We start from the raw sequence: 25,660 nt of genomic DNA, 5'->3' as shown, positions 1-25,660 counted from the left end.
CTCGTGTGCCTCTTCCTAGCTCTGCAAAGCAGCAAGTGGGAATGGCCTTAGCCACCCAATGCTATGCTTTCGCTCTCCCAAGAAATACAAAGAGAGAGAGTTACAGGAACGCCTGCCAATATAAGACCGTTAGGAGATGCACAACAAGAAGTGATGGATTATAATAAAGAAAAAAAAAATTTGTTTGAGGCTGCCTTCCCTGACAGAGTCTCAACATCACTTGATGGATTATTTGTCAGGGTTCACCATTTGTGAGTCATGTATCTAGCTTAAGCTACAACATTGTGGCAGGAATATGTGTATTTCAGTGTCTAGTCAGAATGGTCTGGTTTGTACACCTTCACTCTGAAAGCTGTGCAGTGCAGCTTTTATTGCAGTTTTATTATCCGTGATAACAAGATTCACTACTTGCAGTTCTCTTCTCCAACTTTCCTAATTTAAATGAGAACAGAATTATCTTATCTTTATTTTCACCCTTTGAAAGGGCGGAGAAAAATATGTACACCTAATCCACGGAAAGCAAAGAAAACTGAGGTCATTTAGACTTCAGCTGTGGAATGTTAAGCCTGAAAGAAGACCTTCATTTTTTTTGAAAGATGATACTCCATAAATCCTATATTTCTGTACCCATTTGCTCCTATCTCACTACTGCTATACAGAAAATAATTAAACTTTTTATATCTGTATTCTTGTATTGTGTATAATTTTTGTACTTGCTCTCTAGACTTTGCAAATTTTAGGCAAAGAAAACCAAGGGCTATCTAAACACTAAGCATACAGTGGATACAGCCTACAGAATTTCAGGAGACCTACCATTTTCATCTACTAGATCAAATACAGGCACACCACAAGTGATTTCGCCACAACTCAATGTCCAAGGAAACTCTGGATCAGCATTCATAGGGGTTAAGGACTGAGCTGGCAGTCTAAAGACTACTTCTACCTTTGCTCTTGCAGATGATCTTTCCAGGTATATGGTAAGATTCTTCCTGCTCTTCTCAAACCGTTCTTGTTTCACAGGATTGTGATAGACTTTATACTCCAAAACTATCAGTCAGGTACTTTATACAAGCACATTTATATTCAAATATATTTTTAAATCATCCTAGTTGTTGGCCATCTTCTGCAGTCAAGCAAGGATTTTATTTTTCTTTACACTAAAATATGACAGGATTACTTGAATATGCAAAGGGAAATCTTGACATGTGCTACCATGATTCTTCTCCCCATCGCTGAAATTCATGTATTTGATTTTTAAACAGAATATATTTTCAATAGCATGTCATATAATAGATACCAAATGCACAATATAAAATATATACCAAGTATTTTTAAGGCATAATAAATTAATGAACTTTGTATAAGTAGTTGGTGCCAGTATGATGAATACACTGTTTACCTAAGGACCCAAGGGTGCCTATTTAATGCTGTTCAGTGCCTGTATTTGCACGCCCCATTAAAGTTTATTAGAGCCAAAATACTGTGCAGCCCTGCTGCGCACATCAAATGCCACGCTTAAAGAGTTAACCTGCCATAAGTCACCGAAATGCATGTGGTTCAACATGCTCTGAAAATTAGGTCATTTATTTAAGTGCCTGTGTACTAATTTGGAGGGATCTCTCAGTGTCTCAGACATAGTTGATGACACTTCGACAGAACCTGAAAGCCAAAACCAGAAGTGTGGTCCTCAAAAGCCTTGTTCAGCCGCCACCTAAATCTGCGCTTCAGGACTGCTCTTTCCGCATGTCTGACTATGATCTGACAGGGGCTAAATCTGGCAGCCTTGCAGGACATCTAACATTGCCACACATGATGAAGTTGGGGGAGTTACCCAGTTCCATAAAACAGATTAGAAGGCTCTTTGGAAAGTTACAAGGTAATGCTGTAATCTCCAGTTTATGTGCTTCTCAAAAGATGTGCTTTAACAGCTTCTGGAGCAGGAACTCAAATGCTTTACACACCATTTCCATGTAAGAGCTCCAACTCAAGACCACAAATTGTGTTCTCTTCTGTTATCTTTCATCTGGGCTAAAACATCCTCCACCGTGATCCTGGCCAAGCAGAAGGGCTGGACTGAAAGTGCACTTAAGTATTTTTCTGTTTGGCAGCTCTACACAGCAAAATAAGTATCTCAAATCCATTTCAGGTGCATAACTCTGCCAATCCACTGTATATAACGTCGGTATTATATGGGACAAGGTCTGAAATTTCACTTCCAAGCCACGCATGGAAGTCAGGTATCTCAAGTGATTGCTTGTGCACCTATCCTGAGGTTGAGTCCCCTCAGTTTTCAACAATGCAGCACTTTTCCAGCTCCCACCTGAAATTCCTCACTGGACACCCAAGGTCAAAACTATGGTTTGAATTTTTTTGTTTCACTATCCCCCTATGTCATAAGGAATTAATACTCCTGTACTTTAAGGCAGGAGTCTCCATTTAATGCTTCTAAGGCACTTGGAGATCCCCAGAAGCAAGGTGATATGTAAGTACAAAGTATTATTATTTAATGAGTTGAGGGGAAGAACCTCTTGTTTCAGAAAATGGGAAGGTTGTATGTGTGTAAAATATAAAACCAGCCGCTGGAAACTATATTTGAAGGAAAATGCAAAAGAAAATTGTTACTTGTTCAGGGTTTCTTTTCCTACTATTTCAAAAAATCTAGCCTGATTAGAAAAGTACAATTTAGGCATCTACCACACTCGAAAGCTTCTCTGTAGTATATTTTACCTACTGCTTCAACATACAACCTGTGTCGCTTCATTGAATGATTATGCTACCACTTTGAATGAGTATTTGCACAAATTGCGTTAGTCGGCTATTATCAGGTAATTGTTAAAAAATTCCTCTTCACAAGTTTTAGCTAGGACAACATTAATTAAACAGTACAGACATCCACAATGAAATGTAAACCTTTGCTACCTATAACACAATAATGTGGCTCCTTACTGCCAGTTTTATACCCTGTTGGGGCTAAAATATTAGCTTTAATCTTTCACAGTGAATTTAACTTTGCCTCCCAGCTTCACCATTCTTTTCATACAGTTTTGTTTCAAGTCTTGCCTTGTCTAAGTATCTGCAAATATAGCACATTTCTTCTTTTGTGAATTAATGTTGTAACTTGAAAGGAAAATGTAAGAGTAATTACTGATGTAATAAAACACGAACATACTGTAGACAACTCTATGGAATTTTAATTAGGAAATGTAGGTTCACAAAATTTCCCCTGTCCTCCTTTCAATGAGCTGCCACCCACTGCAGATCGTGTTTTCATGAATTTAATATTTTGAACACTCTGTCAACTTTGTCTTCGTATTTCACAAGCATAAACATAAAGCAAATTATGATGCTGCTAAATAAGAGCTTGAAATGCAATCTTCTTACAGAAATATGTATATCTAACACAGCTTCTCTTTTTATTGATTGCTCTGTGCAAAAATATGAAGGCGTAAATACTAGGAGAGTTGATTCATTTTAATTTCTTTGCACTTAGACATGGCCTCAGTCTAAAGAAGGATCTAACCAGACTCTGACAGTTAAAGATTAACAGTCCTGCCATACCAACAGGCTTGACAAAGGAGCTTAACTTAATCCTTAAGGCAGTATAAGATGTCTTATGTGTATTACTGTGTAGGAGCACAACTTTAATAAACACAGTGTAATGTAATTTTCAGTAGTTTTACTGATGTAAACTATGGGATGTGAAACAAAAAAAATTTGACACACTATTTGTTTTCCAAGGGAAACAAAAAGGAACTAGAAAACTTACTTCTTTTTAAAGATTACTTTTATTTTGAATTTCAGAGTCGGTGCTTTGCACAGACTGGTACACAAAAAAGCAATTCCAATAAAAAAAAAAAAGACAAGCAGATGCAACCTCATCATCTGCAATCAAGAGGCAATGGAACTACAATTTCAGCGAAACGGGCTTACACACTGCTCTGTTACAGCTGGTTTTACCTCCGATCTCAGTCACAAGGTTTTCATACGCTTCCTGTGAGCACTGCACTCAATTTTAAAAAGTCTTGAGAACTTAAATAACTGTTAGTCCTTGGACTTAGCATGACATGGCTGAGATCACCTCTTCCAGCTTCAAGTGGAATTAATCTTTTTTTATTTGCTATAGACCATGAAAATGAACCATCATACCTGTAAGTTCAAATGTTAGGACACTAACTGTCACGTTAAAATTATTTTTTTCATGTTATGCACTACAAATTGGATATGTCATCTTCATAACACACTGAAAAACATCCCTAGGAAGTGGCATAATTATAAAAAATCATTTCTGAGAAACTTTAATAAAGCTGATGCATCTTATCATCAATCAATTCATTCCATATGTGTCTGAGAACACTGATATAAGCATAATGGCTCTGCCTGGTTTTAGCATAAACTCTATTTCTAAGGTGCTCCTAACGCAGCAGTTTCACTGCATTCCATATCAATATGAAGCCTCGAAGACAGGTTTTCAGGTCCTGTGAATTGTCTCAAATCTAGATGTGATGTGAAGATACGTGCTATTAGAGGTTATAGGTACACGTATGTATAGGATATGTTGCTGTTCCATCTTGACAGCAGTTAGAGCTGTGCCGCAAAGACTGAGAGCCAACTGCACCTTCTCCTGAAGCCCAGGATGCTGCACATTCAGTGTCTTTCATGAGAGCAGAAACATGATCCCTGCACTTAGAAGCGGGTAACAAGCTGTTCGAAGTTTCAAATCAGCACAGCTGGGAGTGAAAGGTGACTCTAAAGCCTCATTTCACTTTCCAGGCCAAAATGTCCACAGGCATAATTAAAGATACCCTGAAAGCTGTTCTGTACTGCACAAATTGCTGCAGATCAAAAGGGATCACTGTGCTGGAAGAAATCAGACACATTAATACCAGAGATACCCTCCTGGCCCTGATATCCCTCCTCCACATCTACCAGCTGCACAAAGTACCTCATTTATGCCCTTAAACCCTCAGGGATACACCAACACTACTCCTGAGAAAGAATATGCAGCATATCTATAACTAGGTTCATCGCTTCTTTGCGCTGCTACCGAGACATAAAGCAGATACAGTGAAAGTGAAGAATTTAGCTCTAGTTTTGATTCTACTTGTAAAAAAAACAGAGCTTTTGGCTATTCATAAAAATTAAAAGATAAATCAAAATCAAATCTATTAATATGATAATTACATAAGGAAAGAGTAACATGAAGGCTCAGCAGTCTTATGTTAGATAGTGAAGATATTACTGAATATCCTATCAGCAAAAGTTCTTCATTGACTGAAATTAAGATACAGTTGTCAACATTTCCAAAGAAATACACACAGTAAGAATACCAGAAAACACAAACATTACAAATAAAGTAAGCTATGTATATAGAAATAGCCATGTTACAAGCAGAAAACCCCTTAGCTTCACTCTCAAACATGATTTTTCTGAAGCAAAGCAATTAAAATCTTTTCTTCAGTAAGTATGTGCCCAGTGAAAACAGCAGATTTTGTCATAAATGGTGACTTAGAAGCTCTGTGAACTTAATTTAGGGTCTCATTTCAAACTTTGAAAACCTGGTCCACAACATCGTCTATCGTATTAGGCTGCTGTACAAAAGAGAAATGCTGAAAAATAGTCTTTTTTGTTAAGTGTACTATGTGTGACTATGTGGCAATCTAATGACCAAAATTTAAGTAGCAAGAGTACTGTGAGGTATGTAAGTAAGACTTCTGACTGAACACGGAGAAGTGTGCAATTGTACAATTGTACAATAAATCTGTCGGTTGCAGTTATATTCTCCAATCGTATTAGGTAGGAAATTCTTGGTGGTGTGGCTGAGGACTGAAAACACTCCTCTGGAGCAGGGTTAGAAAACCATTCGGATATGGACTAGCAGGTTTTTGCAGGGAACGCAAGCAAGTACTGCCCATGCTCTGTACAACCAACCACAAGCAAGCTCTGCCTCCGCATCGAGATTGTACGACACAGAGAAGCTCTACGGCGTAAGCTACATAACCACGCTAAATATGCTGCCAAGCCCAAGATAATAAACCCTGCCTCTCAGTCAAGCTTATTAGTTCTGGCTTAGCAACATGCTAACTGCAGCTACTCAGCTGCCAGAGCAGAGCCGGTGCATCTCCAACCAGCTCAAAGGGAGGGCAGAGCATGCTCTCGTCTGCTGGCAAAATCCCATATAGACATATGCTCAGACATCACGTCAGCTGGCACTCGGCGAGAGGGGGAAACCCTTACTGAAGCGCTGGTTATTATGCACAGTCCCATTCATGTCCGAGGTAGTTCTCATGGATAATGTGAGCAGCATTGTAACAGCGTCTCAGTCTTCATAAGGCTCATGAATCACTATTAAAACCAGGAAGAAATCCGGAGCAGTGTTACAAAGAGAATACGTAAGTAGGTGAACAAATGGAACCAGTGGTGACTGCCATAGGTTTTGAATTTGTAAAATGTATTTTGGATAGTCACCAATAACATCAATAATAATGACCATTTTGTGGAATATAAGTGTTAAGAAAGAAACTATCTAAATAAAACACAAAGTGGTTTTGTTATGTTTTGTTTTTAAAAAAGAGTTCACCTACAATTGTGCAGGCACAGGCAGAGAAGCTGAGGAGGGCCAGGCAGTATTAACTCTGCGTCACTCGGGCAGCTGCAGTCAGACCACTGGCTGTATTTTGAGGTTTTATGTTCCAATTTTAGAGCCAACCAATATGCTGAGATGTGTAAAACTAACCCTTTTACGGTAGCATTAGGAATAAAATGGACAGCAACAAAATTTAAGAACACATTTGTCATTATTCTAATCTCCAAGGATGGAATTTAGCCAAGTGTCTGAAGGACAGACCCAAAGATGCCACACTGAAAGGCAGAGCAGAGCAGGGAAGGGACAGCATGGGTTGGTTTACGAGAGGAAATGGGCTCAAGCTGCGCCAGGGGAGGTTTAGGCTGGAAATTAGGAGAAATTTCTTCACGGAAAGGGTGGTCAAGCATTGGAACAGGCTGCCCAGAGAGGTGGTGGAGTCACCATCCCTGGAAGTGTTCAAAAAACAGGTAGATGTGGCACTTCGGGATATGGTTTAGTCTAGTCTACCCTTGATTGGTTTAGGTGGGCTTGGTAGTGTAGGTTAACGGTTGGACTGGATGATCTTAAAGGTCTTTTCCAACCTAGACGATTCTATGATTCTATTCTATGATTCTATGGTTATACAACTGCACATACTCCCTGTGAGCCTCCGTGCTCTGCGGAAAGGCTGAGGATAAGGCTGGGGCAGCGCTGCTTCCAAGCATTTGGCCAAAAAGCTATCTCATACAGCCTATGGACAAGTCTTGGAAATCATCATGTTTTCTAAACATGTCTTTGCTGTGGCCAAATGTTCAATCTCTGCAAATACGAGGTGTATATAGTTTGGATGGCTAAAGTTAAAGAACAGGTAGTATTTCAAATGCAGTTTCAGTCCCTGGCACTCCACTTGAGAATTGCCCAGAACTGTTTTGGGCATGTCTGTAGCACCGTTCCCTAGGCACCCTGTGTAGCTTCAGCCTATTCTGACCCTGAATGCCACAGAAAGCACAGTGCAGAGCCAGCCCAGCTCCAGAAGAAATACACCTGCCAAAGGTCAGGATTTACTTGTTCAGACACAGTGCGACTACTCTGCTTTCAAATTCAAGCTAACAAGCCTGTCTCGAACTACACTACGTAGACTTACTGACCCAGCCTCCGCTAGCTTTGGGATCTCTGCATCGCACTTTATTAGCCCGGAACCACGTGCCGCCTTCCTGTCAGCTGCCTCAATTATGTGCTTCCTCAGATGCTTATGTTTCACACAAGTCACAAGGGTGAATTTCATTGAAATGGAATAAAAATGCCTATCCACAGAGAATGCAATGCAGGTGAGAAAGTTTAGAAGGCAATGAGCCTGAATAGCTCAGATCACTATCTACGAAACACGGCCTGTTGCCTCAAACTGGGAGAAAAGGTTTTAACCTCATGCAAGCAAACTGGTAAGCAGCATGTGCTTGGTGATGAATGCAGTCTCTAGAAGCCTATTTCTCAGCCAGCCATTTCTTAAGCATAACAATATTCCTTTAACTTTCCTGTGCACAAAGCTTGATACATTTGCACAAACTTGCACTGTTGAATTTTTCTTTTCCTTAGAGATAACTCTTAGACTGATGCTCTGCTGAGTGTTATTACATCTACTTTTATGACCTGCTATAGCTGAGGGCAAGACATATTCTAATTTACTACTGTCCAACAGTACAAAATTTACAGAATATTTTGCTTGTGCAATATTAACATCATGCCAATATCTGAGGATGCTAATAACATACTAAAATCAAAATATAATATTTGCTAAATAAAAATGCATATTCCAAATGTATTGACTGTTTAGTGAGAAACATTCTCTTCCTCTTTTCCAGGTTATTTCTTACTAAGCCATCCATTCTGTAATGGAAATTTTTCTACAGCTGCAATGAATTCTTAGCGTGTTGTATTCGACAATGAAGTACACATTTATATATTCTTGTTCCTTGTTATATATATATACATATATATATAGTATATATATATATATGTTCCTTGTTATATATTCTTGTTACTTACCACAGTCCAGATTATTAAATCTGAGTTAAGAAAACCTGATCTATGCTGCCTGTATACCATATAAACCCATTACTGCTCCCTTTTCTTGGACAATGAACATTTTGCACTAGTTCACTGTCACTGTGAAAAAAGACTCTAGTCCTCTATTAAATGTATCGGTTTGCCCCCTCCGTATTTTAAAATAATCTTATTCTGTCTTACAAGGTTCTGGTTAGAATCTAGTATTTATTATCACACTCAATATACACATTGTGCTTCTCTTACATTCTATGTCTCTCTGAATACAGTCCAGGCACTACCAGTATTACCGAATTTGCCCCACCTCAGTTCAAATGTGGTATATTCTCGATAGGAATGCGCACGTGTTTCTCAGTGCCCAACTCTGTCTTTCAGGTAACACCATCAAGGGGCACCTCAGAGCTCCACTTCTCCATCTGTATTTTGCACTTCTGTTGCAAACAGGCTCTCTGAAGGCAGAAGGCTTCAGCTTTGACTTGCCCCTTCATTTCCTACGTGACTCTTATTCTTAACTGTATTTGGATATTTTCAGAATGACAGTGGAGAACAATTAATAGCAGTTTCTGAACTGAAAATATTTGCTTTTCCAGCTGATAGCAAACTTCAGTAATTACGGTCTTAACACTTGAAGCTTTAACTATCAGAGCAAGAGAATGATGACTAATGGAGATTGCTTAGGAATGAGGTGAAACAGAGTGAGGTGAAACATCGTGATGCTTCATCTCACCTTCAAAGTAGCTTTTGTGCTGTCACATCTGCTTACATCAGCACCAAACAACTGCTGATTTGATCATAATTGCCCTAATTAGAAGTTCAATTAATACACCGAGTTCTTCGTATCAATGCCACCTCAGCATCAAGGATGTGCATACCAAGCGTTACTGAGCAATACAGGTTAAACTAATAAGGAAGGTCACTGGGAAAAGGAAACTACCTGCAGTCTATTGTTCTGAAGATAGCACATAGTTAGGATGACACTCAATATCCACTTACGCCCCAGGACAAGCAGAAAGGGAGAACTTAAGGAACTCTATTGAGAGATATCCATCAGCTGTGAACAAAAATGACATTTCCTGTCATTGAAAAATCTCATTTAGTTCAGACTTGCTTCCACTAAGGATTAAAACCCTTCAGAAGAACACTTTGTCTTCACAGGAAGATGAAAAGAGCCTAAAATGCTCACAGTGGAAGACTGTGTGCAAAAAGTGCGCAATATGGTAACTTTAAATGGTTGTCAAATATACTTCAGCACATACTAGAAATATAAATGTGGTAATTGAAACTAATGACGAAAATGAAAAGAAAAAAAATTAAGGGGTTTTGCACGAGAGACAGACAAATGTCACTAGCAGACAAAGCATCACCAATTCCCTGCCTGGCAGTATTTTGCATATCCATCAAATGAAGAATTTTGTATGTTCACAAAAGAAGATAGGGAAGCAGACAAGGGAAACAGACAGCACCCACTTATTAAAATATGATGCATAGGATATTCACGAAACAGGAAAGAGCATATTTATTCATTCTTCACTTTTCACAATTCAGGATAAAGGCTATAATCCAGAATCAATCAAAAAACCGAAGTGCAAAATAAATAAAAACATCTTCATGCTTCTGCAATTTTTCTTCTATGAAGAAAAAAAAGAAATAAAGAACTTTGTCATAGTCAGTTGTAAAAACATATTATGACTGATTTCACGGTATCAGATATTGCTGTGAGACGTGCCTTTTTTAAAATGTGAGAAAATTAAAACACAATTCTGCACTAACTGTCTTGACCTGACCATCTACCTACTATTTAGGTTTGTACTGAAATTATCATCAAGATACTGTGATACAGTCTCTGAAATAATCTTTTTGCTTCAGTTTCTATGAAAGAATAGAGCTACATCACAAAATGTCACGAATTACATGGGGCAAGGTCTTCACCTGGTATAAACTCCAATACTTTCTCTGTTTTCAGTATAACAACACTGATTCACTCTCCTCTATCTTCTCAATAACCAGGAAATGATCAGAACACAGCTAGTTTGTGGTTGGGTAGGTTTTTATGCACCACATTACATGAATGAATGTAATAACACCACGTATTAGATGCATACCAAACATCTTTCAATTTTCAGGGACATCTGAATATTTAGTGACACCTGTACTCTTTTTAGACAATTCTTTTAAGCAACAGATCCTGACCTCTGCCTGGAGTCACTACCTCTACTAGTCAGATTTCTTCTTTAACGGCACTTATTTTAGAAAGAATTAGGCAACGGTGACAACTGTAAAATATTATTTGTTTTTATTATCCTGATAGCTAACATTTGTGTTCTCTCTCAAGCAGACACTGGAGTCAGAAGTCTGTAAAAAACTTGTTCAACTACAGAATATGGCCTTCTTCATAACATAAATGCATAAACTGCACAGCTAACCGATACCTGTATGTAAACATCTGAAAATATTTCAAGATACTCTAAGTAGGAACAGTTCCAAGCTAGGACTACTGGTTCTTTGCAGAGGTGCCAAGCAACCTAGAAAACAGGAAAATGTGCCATCATTTCCTATCATTGTCGTGCGCTATGTATTGCACACTAGGTATTATCATCCATCATCTAGTGCACACAGAAGCTGCTAAAAATTTTAGACAAGGGTCATCAAAATGCATGAATCCAGTATTATGATTCGTTAGGCTGAAAAAGCACACTACTGCAGTAGCTCAAAAGCAAGAAAATAAAAAGCACAAGATAGTCATTATTCAAACGTTGGGTAAATCTGGTAAAACAATTGTCTCTGCTCTGTGCATGTGGATATTCAGTTATGTTCTCCAACTGTCACAGTCCTGTTTTTTTTTTTTTTTACTCTGTCAACTCTATGAGGGTTTTAATGAACCTACAGCTTATCAGCACAACAGATAAAAAAGCCAAGAAACCAACAAAATGCTCAACAAGGGGCTTTTTGGCCTCCCATCTTGCCTAGCTCTCCAAGAGATGGAAGTGTCCCCCAACAAGGTTATTCTAGAATAAAGTCTCCCCCTTGTGGATCTCTCACATAATAAAAGCTTCATCAAATACTTAATTGCATGATAAAGTCTGTGCTCCTTCCTTGGCAGGTAAGAATTTCAGAGGCAAATAGGAACATGTGATGAAATCATGGTACATGGTTTATTTCAACTCAGTGGGCTCGATCCCACCTCAGGCAAGACAAGCTGCTTTGTTCTAAGCTACCTTATGATTCTGTGATAAACTGATTTGAAAGACACTAAAACCCTCAAAATAATTTAATCCCATCCCATCTCCACATAAGTTAGTTATGAAGGCTGGTTTAGTGACCCCCCCCAAAACTATTCAGCCCCAAACTGTCCATAGTTTAACTATTTAGCTAAAAATTCAAATTCCAAACTCTTTCTATCTAATATTCATTAAAAAGAATATAAAACATGGCAAGATTCCCCCCTATGTTAAGTGCACAAAGTTTACTGTCCTCAAAAAAATAGTTTCATCCCAGAACAACTTACCGTGTCTCAGAGATTAAGGAGCTAACGCACTATTTGCAGAATGACTCTTCCTCAAACAGTTCATTAACTACACTGTTCTCTGATCTGCATTAATTTGAAGGGATCACAAAGATTTCTTTGCATATGATAATTTACATTATCATAAACAAAGAAATCATTGTGATCACTTAAATTATCATGTTGATCGCAATGCTCTCAAGGTATTTAAACTTGGTTCTAATAAATCATACATTTTGTCTGCAAGATTGATTTTGATTTTTTTTTTTATTTTCTAAGAAACAAAATCCTTGATGGCTTGAAATATTATTCAATTACATACGCAACAAACTCATATTTTATTCGTAGTGCCAACTGTTGAGTCAATACTGGGTAAAAAGCTTTTTAACTATCCAGAGACATGTTCTCACATTCATTTCAGAATAGTAATATAATGGTTAAATATTTATTTCTTGCAAGTTCTGGAATAGTGCTAGGTTTCCTCCTTTCATTAACAGTCTCCTATTTGTATGCAGTAATTGCTTTAAAAATATTAGCATTGTAATTTCTTGCTAGCACTATGATAAATCAACAGAAAGTCTTATCCCTGGGCCTCCCCACGGAAAAGGCTAATTCTGCTTCCCTCGATGCCAGTGACAAAACCTCTTTAATTTCAGGATTACACTCAAAGAATTTGTGAAAGATGTTAGTTTGACAGTCTGGGACTCTTGTCCTTCCTCATCGCAGAACAGATGCAACAGCTAAGCAGCGCTACGCTCCGCCAATGTGCCTCTGCAGGAAGCAACAGCTCCTCAGAAGTACAAGGGTAGCTGCTACTTCTCCACTTCATTTCGGTCCTTGACCTCTCAATACCAGCTATCAGCAAACCATGTTTTCTGTTCCCAGTGTGAGAGGTTTTAGGATATAAACAGCTGGCTATTAGGAACAAAAAAGGTATCATTCATTCATTTCAAACATCCATCAACAAATGACTGTCAAGTGCTGTTGGTCTGGGACACGCAGAGGCGAAATGCCAAGAACCAAACTCTGAATCCACTGCATTTCTGACTTTTCTTGTTTTAAGAGTTCAGTTCAACAAAAACGAAGTTTGCACTGCTAACCTGTGAAAGGCTGCTAAAGCTAAGAACGTGGGTTTTGATCTCTGCTGCTTGATTCAGGGAAAAAAAGAACTAAAACAAAACATCACAAATCTGACCAAGTGACAAGAGACTTCTGCAAAAAGACTCTTCAATCCACTAAAAAGAATATTACATATTTTAGCTGTACTCTCAGAGACTACCAGCTTATCTTGACAGAATGGATGAAGAACTACAATTCTTACTGAATATAAAATAAAAGGAGGAAAATAATTGGTAATTACAATATTGCAAGCTGTATTTTAAAATCACTGGTACTTCACTAAGTACCTTGATTTTCTGGCAAATAGTCTCCATACATGATCACCCAGCACTACTAAATGAGCTGTATTGCTAGTAGTGCCAGACATTTGTAATATATCATATTTCACAATGTGGACAATTGTTAAATTTTATCCCTGAAGAGAAATGTCTATACTGCCATGTAACATAGCTTCTGTACGCCTCAATACTCATACTGTGATTATGGATAATAATAACTTTAGTACTTATCATATAGCTTCTACATATATGTGCATACTTATTCTCATTAAGTGCATCAGAATGGGTACACCACCACAAATATGAAATTAGGTTTTCCTATTAAAGCAAACTATGGGATCCAGAAACAAAGTCTTTCTAAAGTTACAAACATGTTTCAGCTCCTAGATCTGAATGATCTAGACATTTAGTCTACTGCTGTCATTCATGCATGAACACATACCAAGGATGAATTTTGTATAATGGTCATTCAGCTTCAGGTCATTCAACCTGACAGATAATCCCAAGATTCTATATGGGAAATTAAGGAAGCTGTATTGTGAAAAATCAACCATCCATTGTCATTTCACACTGTCACCCTCTGTGCCACTAAAATAACACGTACCATTGCTGAAGTCATTCCCTCCCTTACCTTTCAAAGCCTGTTGTCCTCAAACACAGGTAGTTTTCATCTCCTTCCAGACCTCCCTGTCTCTTCAAATACCATGTCCTTCTCACAGCTACAGAATTTTATCTTGCTCTCTTCTTGCAGCTCTCCTAATATTCCATCAACCTCCCCGATTCCTTCATTTTCTCTCACTTTGGGCTGGACTTTTATGCTGCTTGCTATTCAAGCTGTCTTCTCTGCAGTCGCCAGTGTCCCACCCGAAAAACATGTTCTCTGAAAATTTTTCACCATTTCTCAGTTCTTGCAATCTCTCTCCCTATTCTCATCATCACCGATCCTGCGTCCTTCTTTTTCCAAACCATTAATGCCTGCGATCTTTTGCATTCTCCATTTTTTATTCTGCAGGAAACCTATGTATTCTGAGATTACAAATCCATGTTGAATATACGGGTCTGTTAAAATACTAATTAAGAGTCAAATCTGAGCCCTTCTCTCCCCCATCATCTCCTTATGGTAATACAGTGTCCTCACTGCTCTGTATACCACAGTGGCACAGCTCTCTGCATGATCTCATGTGCATTAAAATAAGACAAAGCAAGCTGGAAACCCAGCAGGAACTGCATAATCTTCTTTTTGACCCCCAGAAGTTATGTGGAAAAGTTATTAAAGCTTCAGCAGATTATTACTGTGAGGCATGAGCTATGTGAAATGAAATTCAGAAATGGAGTATCTGTGGGTTTTGGGCCATATTACAATATATTAAAAAGCCAGAGGATCAGCTTTCTCCAAAACACAGGGAAACATTAAAATTACCCTGGAAAATAATAAACACAGAATAGCGATTTTCAGTACATTCTATTAACACAGGGTGTTTGGGAGTCAGGAGAAATCCATGTAAGGGGTTACCAGTGTCAGAAGGCTACTCACATACACACCCTAAAAACCTGTAGATACCTTTTCAATTATTACTGCTTACAAAAATCGTGTGCATATGTATCCACACTTCATCACTAGTCATGTTCAAGAAGAACAAAAGAATTAAAAGAGAACACCTCACACAGTAGGGAGCCCCATGGCCCAACTTGCTGCTTCTATAGAGACATTACATTTGAGAACTTCCAGGAGAACCATGTAAGAAAACAAATAAAGCCTACAAGGGACCATCATGAGCTATTTTTTCTGTGTTAAGAGCCCTACAGATAACTCTTGCATAGAAAGTGAAGCCAGAAGGAACAATAAAAATCTCTGTATATCAAAGTCACTAATCTTCACACAGTACCGCTAAACTGAGCTCAGTAACTTGTTTGACAACATATCTTTCAGAAAGATGTCAGTCTGGATGTGAAAACATGAGAAAGTTAAGAATCCTCACTTCCCTCGCTTATTTTTTTACAGTAAATTTTTCCTGCAAGATGTGTGTGTACACTAAACATTATCTGGGGTTTTGGCAGAGAGGCTCCTTGGAGTTTCCAGGTAAATGCAACAAACTGAACGCTGCACGAGAAGTAGAGGAACCTGCCTTCTGAGAAAATTACCGAAGCTCGAGTATCCCTTCAGCATGAATGTGCGACCTTGCTCACTTTATGTCGTTATGTCTGTCCTGTGATATATCAAAGCTTAGTCTGCCTGTCTCTGGTGAACGGGTATTACAGTCTGACAGGCCAGCCTGGTAATTCCTGTGGCAAGGGGAGGGACATCATTTTGTTCACCATTAAAGAGGTGTCCCCAGTTTCTAGAATGGAGACTATGGTTGACAACTTCTGCTTCCCAGGAGGAGGACGAAAAGGTCATTGGTGCAGGAGATACAGTTCTCTTCGTTTTCCCAAGAGGAAACGAACTAAGAATAAACACCTACCTACTGACTCTCCCTTTCAGTAACTAAACTTCCCTCTTTAACCCTTCCTGATAGCGTCATAAACAGACATTTGTAGTGCACCTCTAGCACCCAACATCAGAAACAAAACACTTCACCCTCCATCTTCTGCTGGGCAAGGGAAGAGAAAACCGACACGCCAGCAAAGCCCGCCGGCAGGCTGGCCACCGGGTCCCGTTCCGCCATGCACCCAGGGCCAGGCACGGGGCAGCGGGGCCCCCGTCCCGCCGGGGCGGCCCCGCCGCTCGCAGCAAGGCGGGCTCCGCGGGGCCGGGGCAGCGCGGGGTCCCCGCCCGCCCCGAGGGGCTGCCCGCCGCCGCAGGCTCACCTTGTGCTCCAGGACGCTGATGTAGCCCTCCAGGAGCCCGGCCCCGACGGGGAGCGCCGGGCGGTGCTGGCCGCGTCCCGGCGGGCGGCTGGGCACCGCCGCCACCTGCTGCTGCTGCTGCTGCTGCTGCTGCTGCCGCCGCGGCTCCGGGTGGCCCCCGCCGCCGATGCCGCCGTACATGAGCAACAAGCTGGTGCACATGGTGGTGAGCGCCAAGCAGACGGCCAGCCCGTGGCGCTGCGGGGGGCACAGAGAGAGGCGGCTCAGCGCCGGGGGGCACCGAGAGAGGCGGCTCAGCGCCGGGGGGCAGGGGCTCCCCCGCCGCCGGGCCCCCCGGGGCGCAGCGCTCCCCGCCGGCGCGCTCGCAAGTTTCACGCCGCCAGAAGTGCGAGAGGAGAATTGGGGAACCCCCTCCTTCCTCCTGCTGGCCCCTCGCCGGCCCGCTCCCCCGCCTCCCTCCCTCCCTCTCTCCCCCCCAGCCCTGCTTCCTTGCCTCCGCTCCCCTCCGTGCGCCCGGCTCCCCCGCGCCTCTCCCTCCCAAGCCGCCGCCCCGCTTTGGGCACCTCACCCGTGCATTTTAACGAGTGTCGGGGACTGGAGCGCGGCCGGCCGCGCAGCTACCTCCAGCCTCGTCCTTTGAGCAGCCGATCGGCTTGCTCTACGCTCCTTAAAACGCACGCAGGCACAATCCCCCCAAACCACGAGCAACACGAATAAAAGAAAGCAGGCGGAAAGTTCTTCGCCGCCGCCGCCGGGGCTTTGCTCGCCTTCGCGCGATCCCGGCGAGCGGCGGGGATGCAGCCCGGGGAAGGCGGGAGCGTGTGCGGGGTGCCCGGGGCAGCCCCGCTCCGCGCCGCTCCTCTCCTCCCCGCCGCCGGGGCCGGGGTGAGCGGTGCCAGCAATGCACTTACCATCAGGGTCTTCATTTTGAGCGCCTCCCGGCCGCCAGTCCTCCCGCTCCCCGCTAGGCTCGGCATGGCGGGGAAGCCGCAGACATGGCTCGGCCGGGGAAGCGCCGCCGTGGCGGGGATTAGGGGGGAATTACAGCCGGCCGGACCCTCGGAGCCTGCCAGAGCCGGGTCCTCGGCTGCCCCGCCTGCCCCCGCCCCCGCCTCCGCCTCCTCCTGCGGGCGCAGCGGCGGCTCCCGGGCAGGTGGAAGTTAACTTCTGCCTCCCTCGGCCGCGCTGCTCCGCCGGCGAGCCGGCTCCTCGGCGGGGCGGGGCGGGCCGGGGGGCGGCGGGGGCGGCGGGGGCCCCCTCCGGCCCGCGGCGGGCGGGGGCAGCGGCTCCCCCCTCCCTCCCCCCCGACCCCGGCTCCCGTCCTGCTTCCAGCCCCGGGCCGCGACCCTCACGTTACGTTATGGGTGGTTTTCCCTAGCGGAAAATCCGTCATGCTCCCACCGCTAGCTGGGTTTCCTGAAGCCGGCAGCGTTCAGGCAGTACTTTACATTCACGTTGGTAAAAAAAAAAAATCGCCGCCCTCAACTCCTTGTGCGGCGCTGACGACACCCTCTCTTTCCCAAGCCCTAAAAACCGGATTCAAAACCTTTTGACAGAAGCTTTCCTCATTTTCTTTTTTTAAAGTAAATCTCACAGGCTTGCTCCCCATGCCATCTCTGTGGTGTCTGAAGACGGACGTTTTCCCACTCTCATAAGCAGCCTCCTAAAGTCTTCTACTGTTTCTTTGTGTTAATGGTGTACAGTTCAGTTGTGAAAACTTCATTAACAGACCTCAAATTACCTAGATTTCTTGCTCTGGGAATTCCACGTTTATAAATGTGCCCCTTCAAAACAAGCCATTTTAAGGTTGATTTCTTATGAAGTTATTAAACTGACAGCATAGCATTTAAAAAAAAAAAAATCTCTCCTAATCATGAAGATATTTCTCTTGAAATTACTCGTGGAAATAATAGTTCTAATATATGGCTTCGCATCTAACCTATAGCTATATAACATTAAAGATTACATTAAGGAGAAAACGATCAGCAGGCTAACTCAACCATGGGCACAACAGCAGCTTTCTCAAGGCTGGAATTGTCATTGAAATCCATTTTTTATCTTTACTAATTCATTGGAGGACTAACAGTGAAACAAATGCCATCTCTAGCATTGGCATACCGAGCAGCATTTAGTGCCTTTTAAGAAAGTAAAAAGAAACAAGAATGTATGGCACATCAGCGGATAGTGCAGTAAACACGCTTTATCATTTCAAAGAATGCCATATTGCATGCATGCTTGCTATTTATTCAGTTTGTGGGTTTGGTTTCAATCGTACCAGTTGTTAAGACAAGCGAAGCAATATAAGAAGAATCTTATCAGGTCTTGGTAATTCTTTATTATGTGGTTGCACTTGACACTCAAATTAGTGAAACAAAGGGCCAACTTGATGAATCATTGAAAGCAAATTATCTGTGGCTCTCCAAGGCTTCTTGCGAGAGACTACAAAAGGCAGCTCATGCATTTTACAGTGTTGTTTCTCAACTATCAGCAAGCAGGTTGCTGGTGGCTGACCTTTCTAAGCCTTTCTAATATATTTTGCCATGCCAAACTGAAGCATCATTTTTATGATTTAGGCTCATGGCTGTATGTTAGACATCTGTTACACAGTATGTCTGACCAAATTCATTAAACTTATGGGTTTCGGTAGAATAGGCTGATTTAAAAATCTACTGATAAAGGAGACAAACTAAACTTTCTAATTTAATGCTGAGCTTGACTTGAATAATGTCCAGCTTTCTGCTTGTCAAATATTTAATTAGATTGCCATAATGGTCATAGACAGTATTCTTGGCAGTCAAATGCCGACTGAAACAAATACAGTAGTGTAATGTAAATCCTACGGAGCTTTTTATGTGTAAGCATGGGAAATTTAGAAATCATCTGGAAAACAGCCCAGCTATTTAATTTAATTTTAAATTCCAATGAATTAATAGTTCTAGCGATCTGGAGGTTTGGGTTTAACACTACTGGAATCTCCATACTTGTAGATATGCATCTGTATACCCAATAGATAGACTTGTAAAGAGAAGAGCATAGGCTCAACTCCTAAGCATTAAAGCAACTTGGAAACAATACAGACAACATCTTAAAGTCCATCTGACTTCCTGCTTCAACCAACTTATTTTCAATATGCAAGGGATACCGAACTGTCCACGCATTTCTATTCCTGCTTAGAGCTAAGGGTAAAGACAGATTAAAACATAAACAGCTGCTTTCCCTAGCCCAGAAGAAAAAGTGGCAGAGCCGTGGCTAGTTTTTTTCAACAAAGTCTGACTGAGGAGAGCTTTTCATCTGCATGGAAGGGACTGGGTTGTCCCCTCTTCCGATTCACCCTTCTCACTTTCACCTTTACGGTAGCTACAGCTGACAAAACAGTCACATGAAATAAAAATCTGCTTGTGGCAGCTTCAGGAGGACCTAAGACACAAATGACAAAATAAAAATCCATGTGGAGTGAGAAATCCATGTAAGAAGTAGTGAAGCCGGTAGACACAAACTTCTCAAAACTGACAATGGACTTGGAGCAACAGGGCTCTTTCACCGATTCCTAAATAAAACTGGTCAAACAGCAACTTTCCCTGAGCTGTCTGGATGAATTAAATAAGTATCTTTTTGTAATGCATTTTAACCCAGGTTGTCTTTCAGAGATTTCCTTGTATAGATATAAAACACCCTTTCACACTGTGGTTCATTTCTCATGAAGTTCATATACAGACAACATAGCATAATCTACACCTTAATATAACGAACAATTATAAACATAGTTTCCACATTATGGTTGGCCTGGAATGAGTACTCGAGTGGAGGAGCCTCTTACTCTTCATCTATGCCAGTGCATCTGAGCAACTGGTAGCCAAAATATTCAGTGCAAGTTAGGATGAGGGCAATGGCTAGTATTTCTGCCGATCACCCAGATGTTGTTTGCCAGGACGTTTTCCCTGAGCGCACTGGCTACTACCTGTGTGACTCCAGCAAACCCTGCCCTAGACCTTGGTGTCCCTCTCTCCTTTCCACCCTGACCAGAGGCAGGGGTTTGTGCGTGCAGTCAGTACACGGAACGCCTCCAAGCTGGAAGCTGCAGCTACTCTTCAGCCCTGTCACCTCCTCAGGATGAAAGCCCAGACGTCTTAAATGTTTCATTATTTTGTGATTCATTGACGGCAGCGTGGCTCCTTTGCTGCAAAAAAGAGAGTATTTTAGATAACTGATTTAGATCTGTGCCCAGTTTTAAAGAGAGTAAGAAAATGAAGTTTTTGTTTATCTACGACCCTTCACAAAAGAGTGAGAAGAAAAGGGATCTGGTGTGATAGAAGTGGTTAAACTCTAGGTGAGTTCTGCATGTTACTCTGCAGGAGTGCTGAAAGCACTTAAATACATTCACTTCACACTATGGTATGAAGATTTTTTCAGAAAAATATTGGTGATAGAAGTGCTTAAAATAGATTGGAGGGGGGAGGTTAATTGTATCATGACCACTTTGATATCCTTATGCCTTTGAAATGAAGAATCTGAGTTACTAAGATTCTATATGTGGCTAAGCATGAGAAAATATTTGTTAAAAATATAATCTAAAAGTGACCCTGTTAAAGCTGCATCATTTTGTCTTTTCCATTATATTCTGTGGTCTGTGAATCCTTGGACTGGTCTCCTCAAGAATAAAATCCTGGCCCCACTGAAATTAACTCCTATACATCTTCTATCCCTCTCTGCTTGCTGGGGCAAGGAGCTCACTAGCAAGTATAAAGCACCCACTTCTAGCTCTGCAGCCTCATGAGGTATGAGCTTAAACCATGATCACTAGCGTAGAACAGAATATTGCTTGTCCTGGGCCTCTAGCCAGTGACATTTGGGAGGACGGCTGGGAGTGTCACATCTCAGGGGGGAGAAGTAAGCATTTTTTGACTGACTAGCTAGAAAAATGAGACTAAAGGTGCTAAGGAGGTTGGAATATGATGAAAGTTCGTGTGGATTAATAGACAGAGGGGCAGTAAAGGTGTATAGGAAATGAAATACATCACACTGATATCACCTCCACGTGTTATTTTATTATTTATGTATATTTGAAATTTTAACCTCTTTTTCCTGAGAGAAAGGGCTGCATTTTTGCATCGCAAGCACAACCAATGGAAAACATTCAGCAGCCAGCAAAGTAATGAGCTTACACTATAGATTTTTCAAACTGCCCAGTGATTCATGAAATGCTTTCCAAAACTGGAAATATGCATTGAGGATTGGTCAAAAAAGGCAGAAACAATATTATAGATCAGTCAATACTGTCTCTTCTTTATGAAAGCAGGCTGCCTTTGAACTTCTGACAGAAGCAAACAGTGATAGATGCATAAAAAAATGAAATATTGCATGGAAATAGAAGTGCAAATGAAAACAGAAGGGGGAAAATAGTGAGATAAGATCTGCTGAATCTGCTGGTTTTTTCTTTTCTATTTCTTAGTTTTCTCCCCAATCTAGGAAGCATAAATAAAAGTATTGGATGGTTCAGAAACAATCTGTCCAGCTCAACTGAATGGACTCATTTGCTTTAAGACCACATGTGAAACACTGTGCTTCATTCTAATTACTTTTTTTTTTTTTGGGGGGGGGGGGGAGTTAAATAAGACACATCCGAGAATATACAGCATACTCAAAATTCCATGTCTAAAGTCAGAAACTTTGAAGGTTAAGAAATTAGCACAGGAGGCTGCAGATGGGGGGTACCCAATACCACTTGTGGAAGCCAACAGGCGTGACCAGAAACTATTCTTCATGGCCTTTTGTTTCACTGTCCACCACCAAAATAAAAGAAGGAAGACATATGTAATCTCTAAACGGAGCACAGATTTAACATACGGACTAAAGCAACTGAGGACGTAATTACTATAATATGGCAAGAGATTGGATACATTTGAATATTCTGGGGGTACCTTTGCTGTAATATAAGAGATGTCAACAGGATCCTGAATCCGTCAGCTTTCAGTGTACATATATCTGTTCCTTTGCAGAGAAAAACTACACCAACAGGAAGTCAAAGTGTTAAATGGTACAGAATTTCTAAACTTTTAAAAAAATTACCAAGCAAATATCAGACATGAAGCATTAGAGCAAAAAAGGAAGCAAAGAAGGGTAAGTGCTCATTATGGATTGGTTTGCAGTTCTTTATGTATTATTAGAGAGTCGATAGAAAACTCTCTTGCTATTACTAACACAAACACAAACATCACTTATGATGACAGGCTGAACAACAACTATAGCAACAAAGGGATCCATTACCATCAAACTGAAAAGGCACAGTCACAGAATCAAGTAAAGTCCTTCAGTGGCCAAGCTATATATATCTTATTTGGGTAATAGGTACTGTTCTTATCTACAGGTTTATAGAAACCATCTTTGCTATTCAAATAGTATATCTCTATATAAGCATATATGCAAATTCAGAGCAATAAATCAGTTAATGTACAGCGTGAGAATAGCTGCCAGTGACTCCTGTCATAGCTCAGCAATTTCATACTCGTGTCCCGTGTGCTTCTGAAATTATGTCATGGCCGCCTTTGTTATGTATGAATTTCTTCCATTTACCCAGCATACTCTAGACACAGTTACCTAAAAAGAAGTCTTGGGGGTTTGAGCTTACTGCTGAGAGGTCCTGAGTACTCTCATTCCCCAGGGAAGTCAACAGGAATTGAAGGAGGGTCTCTGCATTCAAGTGAGCCGCCTGTTAAAGATAGTGCTGGTTCTAGCCATTTGCAGATTCAGATGGGGATAGATTTCTGCTAGGAGATGTCAGAGATGATGGTCCCAGGGTGCAGTCATTTTAAAGGTATGGGGATAGTGACCACGTTTATGTAGCTTGATTAGTGAATTGCAATTGAACATGGAAGCTGGACCTACAAGAGAGTACAGAATGGCTTTAAAATAATTTCCTGTGTCCAAATCTGCTACTGCAAACCACCCTAGACAACTCTTCTAGCGAGGATGAATAAGTGTTGTAGGAACTAGCCTGAAACAGTGGGAGAGTTTCTTCACTGCAATACCTAACTGAATGCTTCAAACCAGCTGCTAAAACAGATGGATTGTCTTCCCTTGCGATGTGCTGTGTCCTTGTTTAAACATTTCTGCCATGTTATTGATATTTGTCACTCTTAAACAAATACAGAAAACAAGTCTTCTGTGTTTCATACAGGATAGATATCTTGGGTGTCTACTGGCATCCTCAAATCATGGACTGGAGCAAATCCATGGCTATATACACTCATTTTTCTTTCTTACACTTCAGGGCAGAGGACCAAGTTCAGCTCAGCTGCAGAGCTGGATCCAACATTTCCTGCAGCAGCTGTACCCTCCTTTTTTTGAACTGCTATTAATACTTGTTATCACATTCCCTAGCCTTTGTCACCACCACCTGCCTTATGCTTTTGACTCAGGTGATAGAACTTTAAAAAATCCTGTACTTTTCCCAGTCACAGTAAATATTTTATTCAAGGTGATGATTACATATCTATTCTCTCCCATACAGATTCGCATACATATTCTCTCCCTACAGTGCCAGGAACATTCTGACTTGAGTTTTGCTGCAGTACTTTTACTGCCTTCTGATGATTTCCTTGGTGGGAATTGCACTTGGCCTTTTGTTTTGCTGAATTTTTCCAGAGACCAAAGCATTCTAATCAAACACTCGTATTTATCTCATTGCTTTATTTTCCCTTTTTGTTTATGATTTATTTCTGTTTAGAAGGGATTATTTTGATGCCTTCTTTCTCTACAACAGTTTTTGGTTTTATGGTAAGTATCTAATTTTACTTGTTACCAAAAAAGCCCTCAAATGCTGTAAGGTTTGTTCAGTTTTTCTTGTGATCAGTACTTGATATGTGAAGCTAAGCTCTGTAGGGCATGTGCTGTTTCTGTCCCGAGTTCAAATAAATGAGGCCTTAGGCCATTTATGGTTTGGACCATAAATTCAGATGTCAAAGGAACAGGTGGTAACGTGACACAAGCTGTTCTTGCTCGTTGTATCAGTTTCCTCTGCTCAGTCTCCTACTGCTTCATCTCTGTCACAATGCCGAATCACTCTCCAACAATGGTTGCTCCATTTTGGCGGGTTCAGTTTCTGTCCATTGATAAATGAGAGCTTCTCTGCTTCTAAGCAATATCAGTCTGGAAAATGTGGAGCTTGGAATCCGAAAGCATGTCTATACTGGCACATTAACTCAGGCACAGAACCGCATTACTGTGACTAAAGCCTTCCGGGAGAAAGCTGGCTCACATCGCCCAGCTTGGAGCCTGTGCAGAGGAGCGCAGGTCCATCTGCACATCAGCTCCGACTCACTAGCAGTCTGCTAGATTGAAGCACTGTGGGTTGTGGTTCAAGAACTTGCAAACAGTAAAGAACAACAAAAGCTTACTAGACAAGTGAAAACAATGGGCATGATGCATTTGTACAAAATAATTGTTGCTCAATGTTTGCTCAGTCACTGATTTTGGAGAAATTTTTTGTATATAATTTAATATCCTGCTAGTGAGCAAGTGTGGATAGTGTTGGACTTTCTTCTTAAGTGAGGAGAGAAGGAATTATCTGCCAGTCTTGTTTGTGTAGCTGGCTGGCTCTATCATTTTAATCGAAGAAACTTCTGACTATCAATTTCTTTAGGATCCTCAAAAAAATTTATCCTAAGCACTATTCATCTTCAAGCATAGCCTACACACTAACTAGTCTTCACAAAATCCATGTGGTTTCATCTTTATTTACAGAAGATAGTTGCGTAGTGAACGTAAGGAATGCTGCTCACTCAACTCCAGCTGTCACCTTATAGCTATGAATGTTTAGTACCTTGGGTGTTGAAGCCCACAAAGCCTAAAGTTGGGCATTGAAAATTAGAAGCCTCTTTTGGAAACCTGAACCTTCTTGACTTCTCAAAGCCAGGAGTTCTTATTTCTCAGCATCACTTGAAGATTGCTGCGATAACAACATCTCCCATCTCAGTTAAAAAAGTTTCAAACAGAATTGGGTGGAAAGTGACCTCACACAAATGCTGGCTTGGAGAATTACTTGACTGTCTGATTCTGCACATTTCTGGCTACTGTAAGTTATGAAACCTCACAGTCTTTCCTGAATTACCATCAGCAGTTATCAAAAACTGATGAGACTAATTGGAGACTAATGGGTCATTGGAAAAAAATGTTTTTTCTTCACTCTTCCCCAAAAGGCAAAGATGGACTATGCACAGGCTCATTTTATGAGAAACTGGGCCAGCCTCTGTTAGCATATGTCCTAGACATATGGTCCAACTCTGGTTTTCAGTTTCCTCTTCTCAGCTTCTGCAGGGGCTTTGCTCAGCCCTT

General features: G+C 41.2%; 1 protein-coding gene across 1 annotated transcript in view; it reads right to left on the bottom strand.

Moving 5' to 3' along the window:
- The window catches only part of ST6GALNAC5 (ST6 N-acetylgalactosaminide alpha-2,6-sialyltransferase 5), a 71,509-nt gene extending 54,202 nt beyond the window's left edge, over positions 1-17,307 (bottom strand). Inside the window, exons 1-2 of the mRNA XM_075711264.1 lie at positions 17,242-17,307; positions 16,331-16,567 (exon numbers count right to left, since the gene is read on the bottom strand). Coding sequence (XP_075567379.1) covers positions 16,331-16,567; positions 17,242-17,307 — 303 coding nt within the window. The remainder of the gene's footprint in view (positions 1-16,330; positions 16,568-17,241) is intronic.
- Positions 17,308-25,660: the final 8,353 nt, after the last annotated feature.

This window comes from Pelecanus crispus, chromosome 5, assembly GCF_030463565.1.
Source record: "Pelecanus crispus isolate bPelCri1 chromosome 5, bPelCri1.pri, whole genome shotgun sequence".
NCBI lineage: Eukaryota > Metazoa > Chordata > Aves > Pelecaniformes > Pelecanidae > Pelecanus > Pelecanus crispus.
This window is presented reverse-complemented; position numbering and strand designations above follow the sequence as displayed.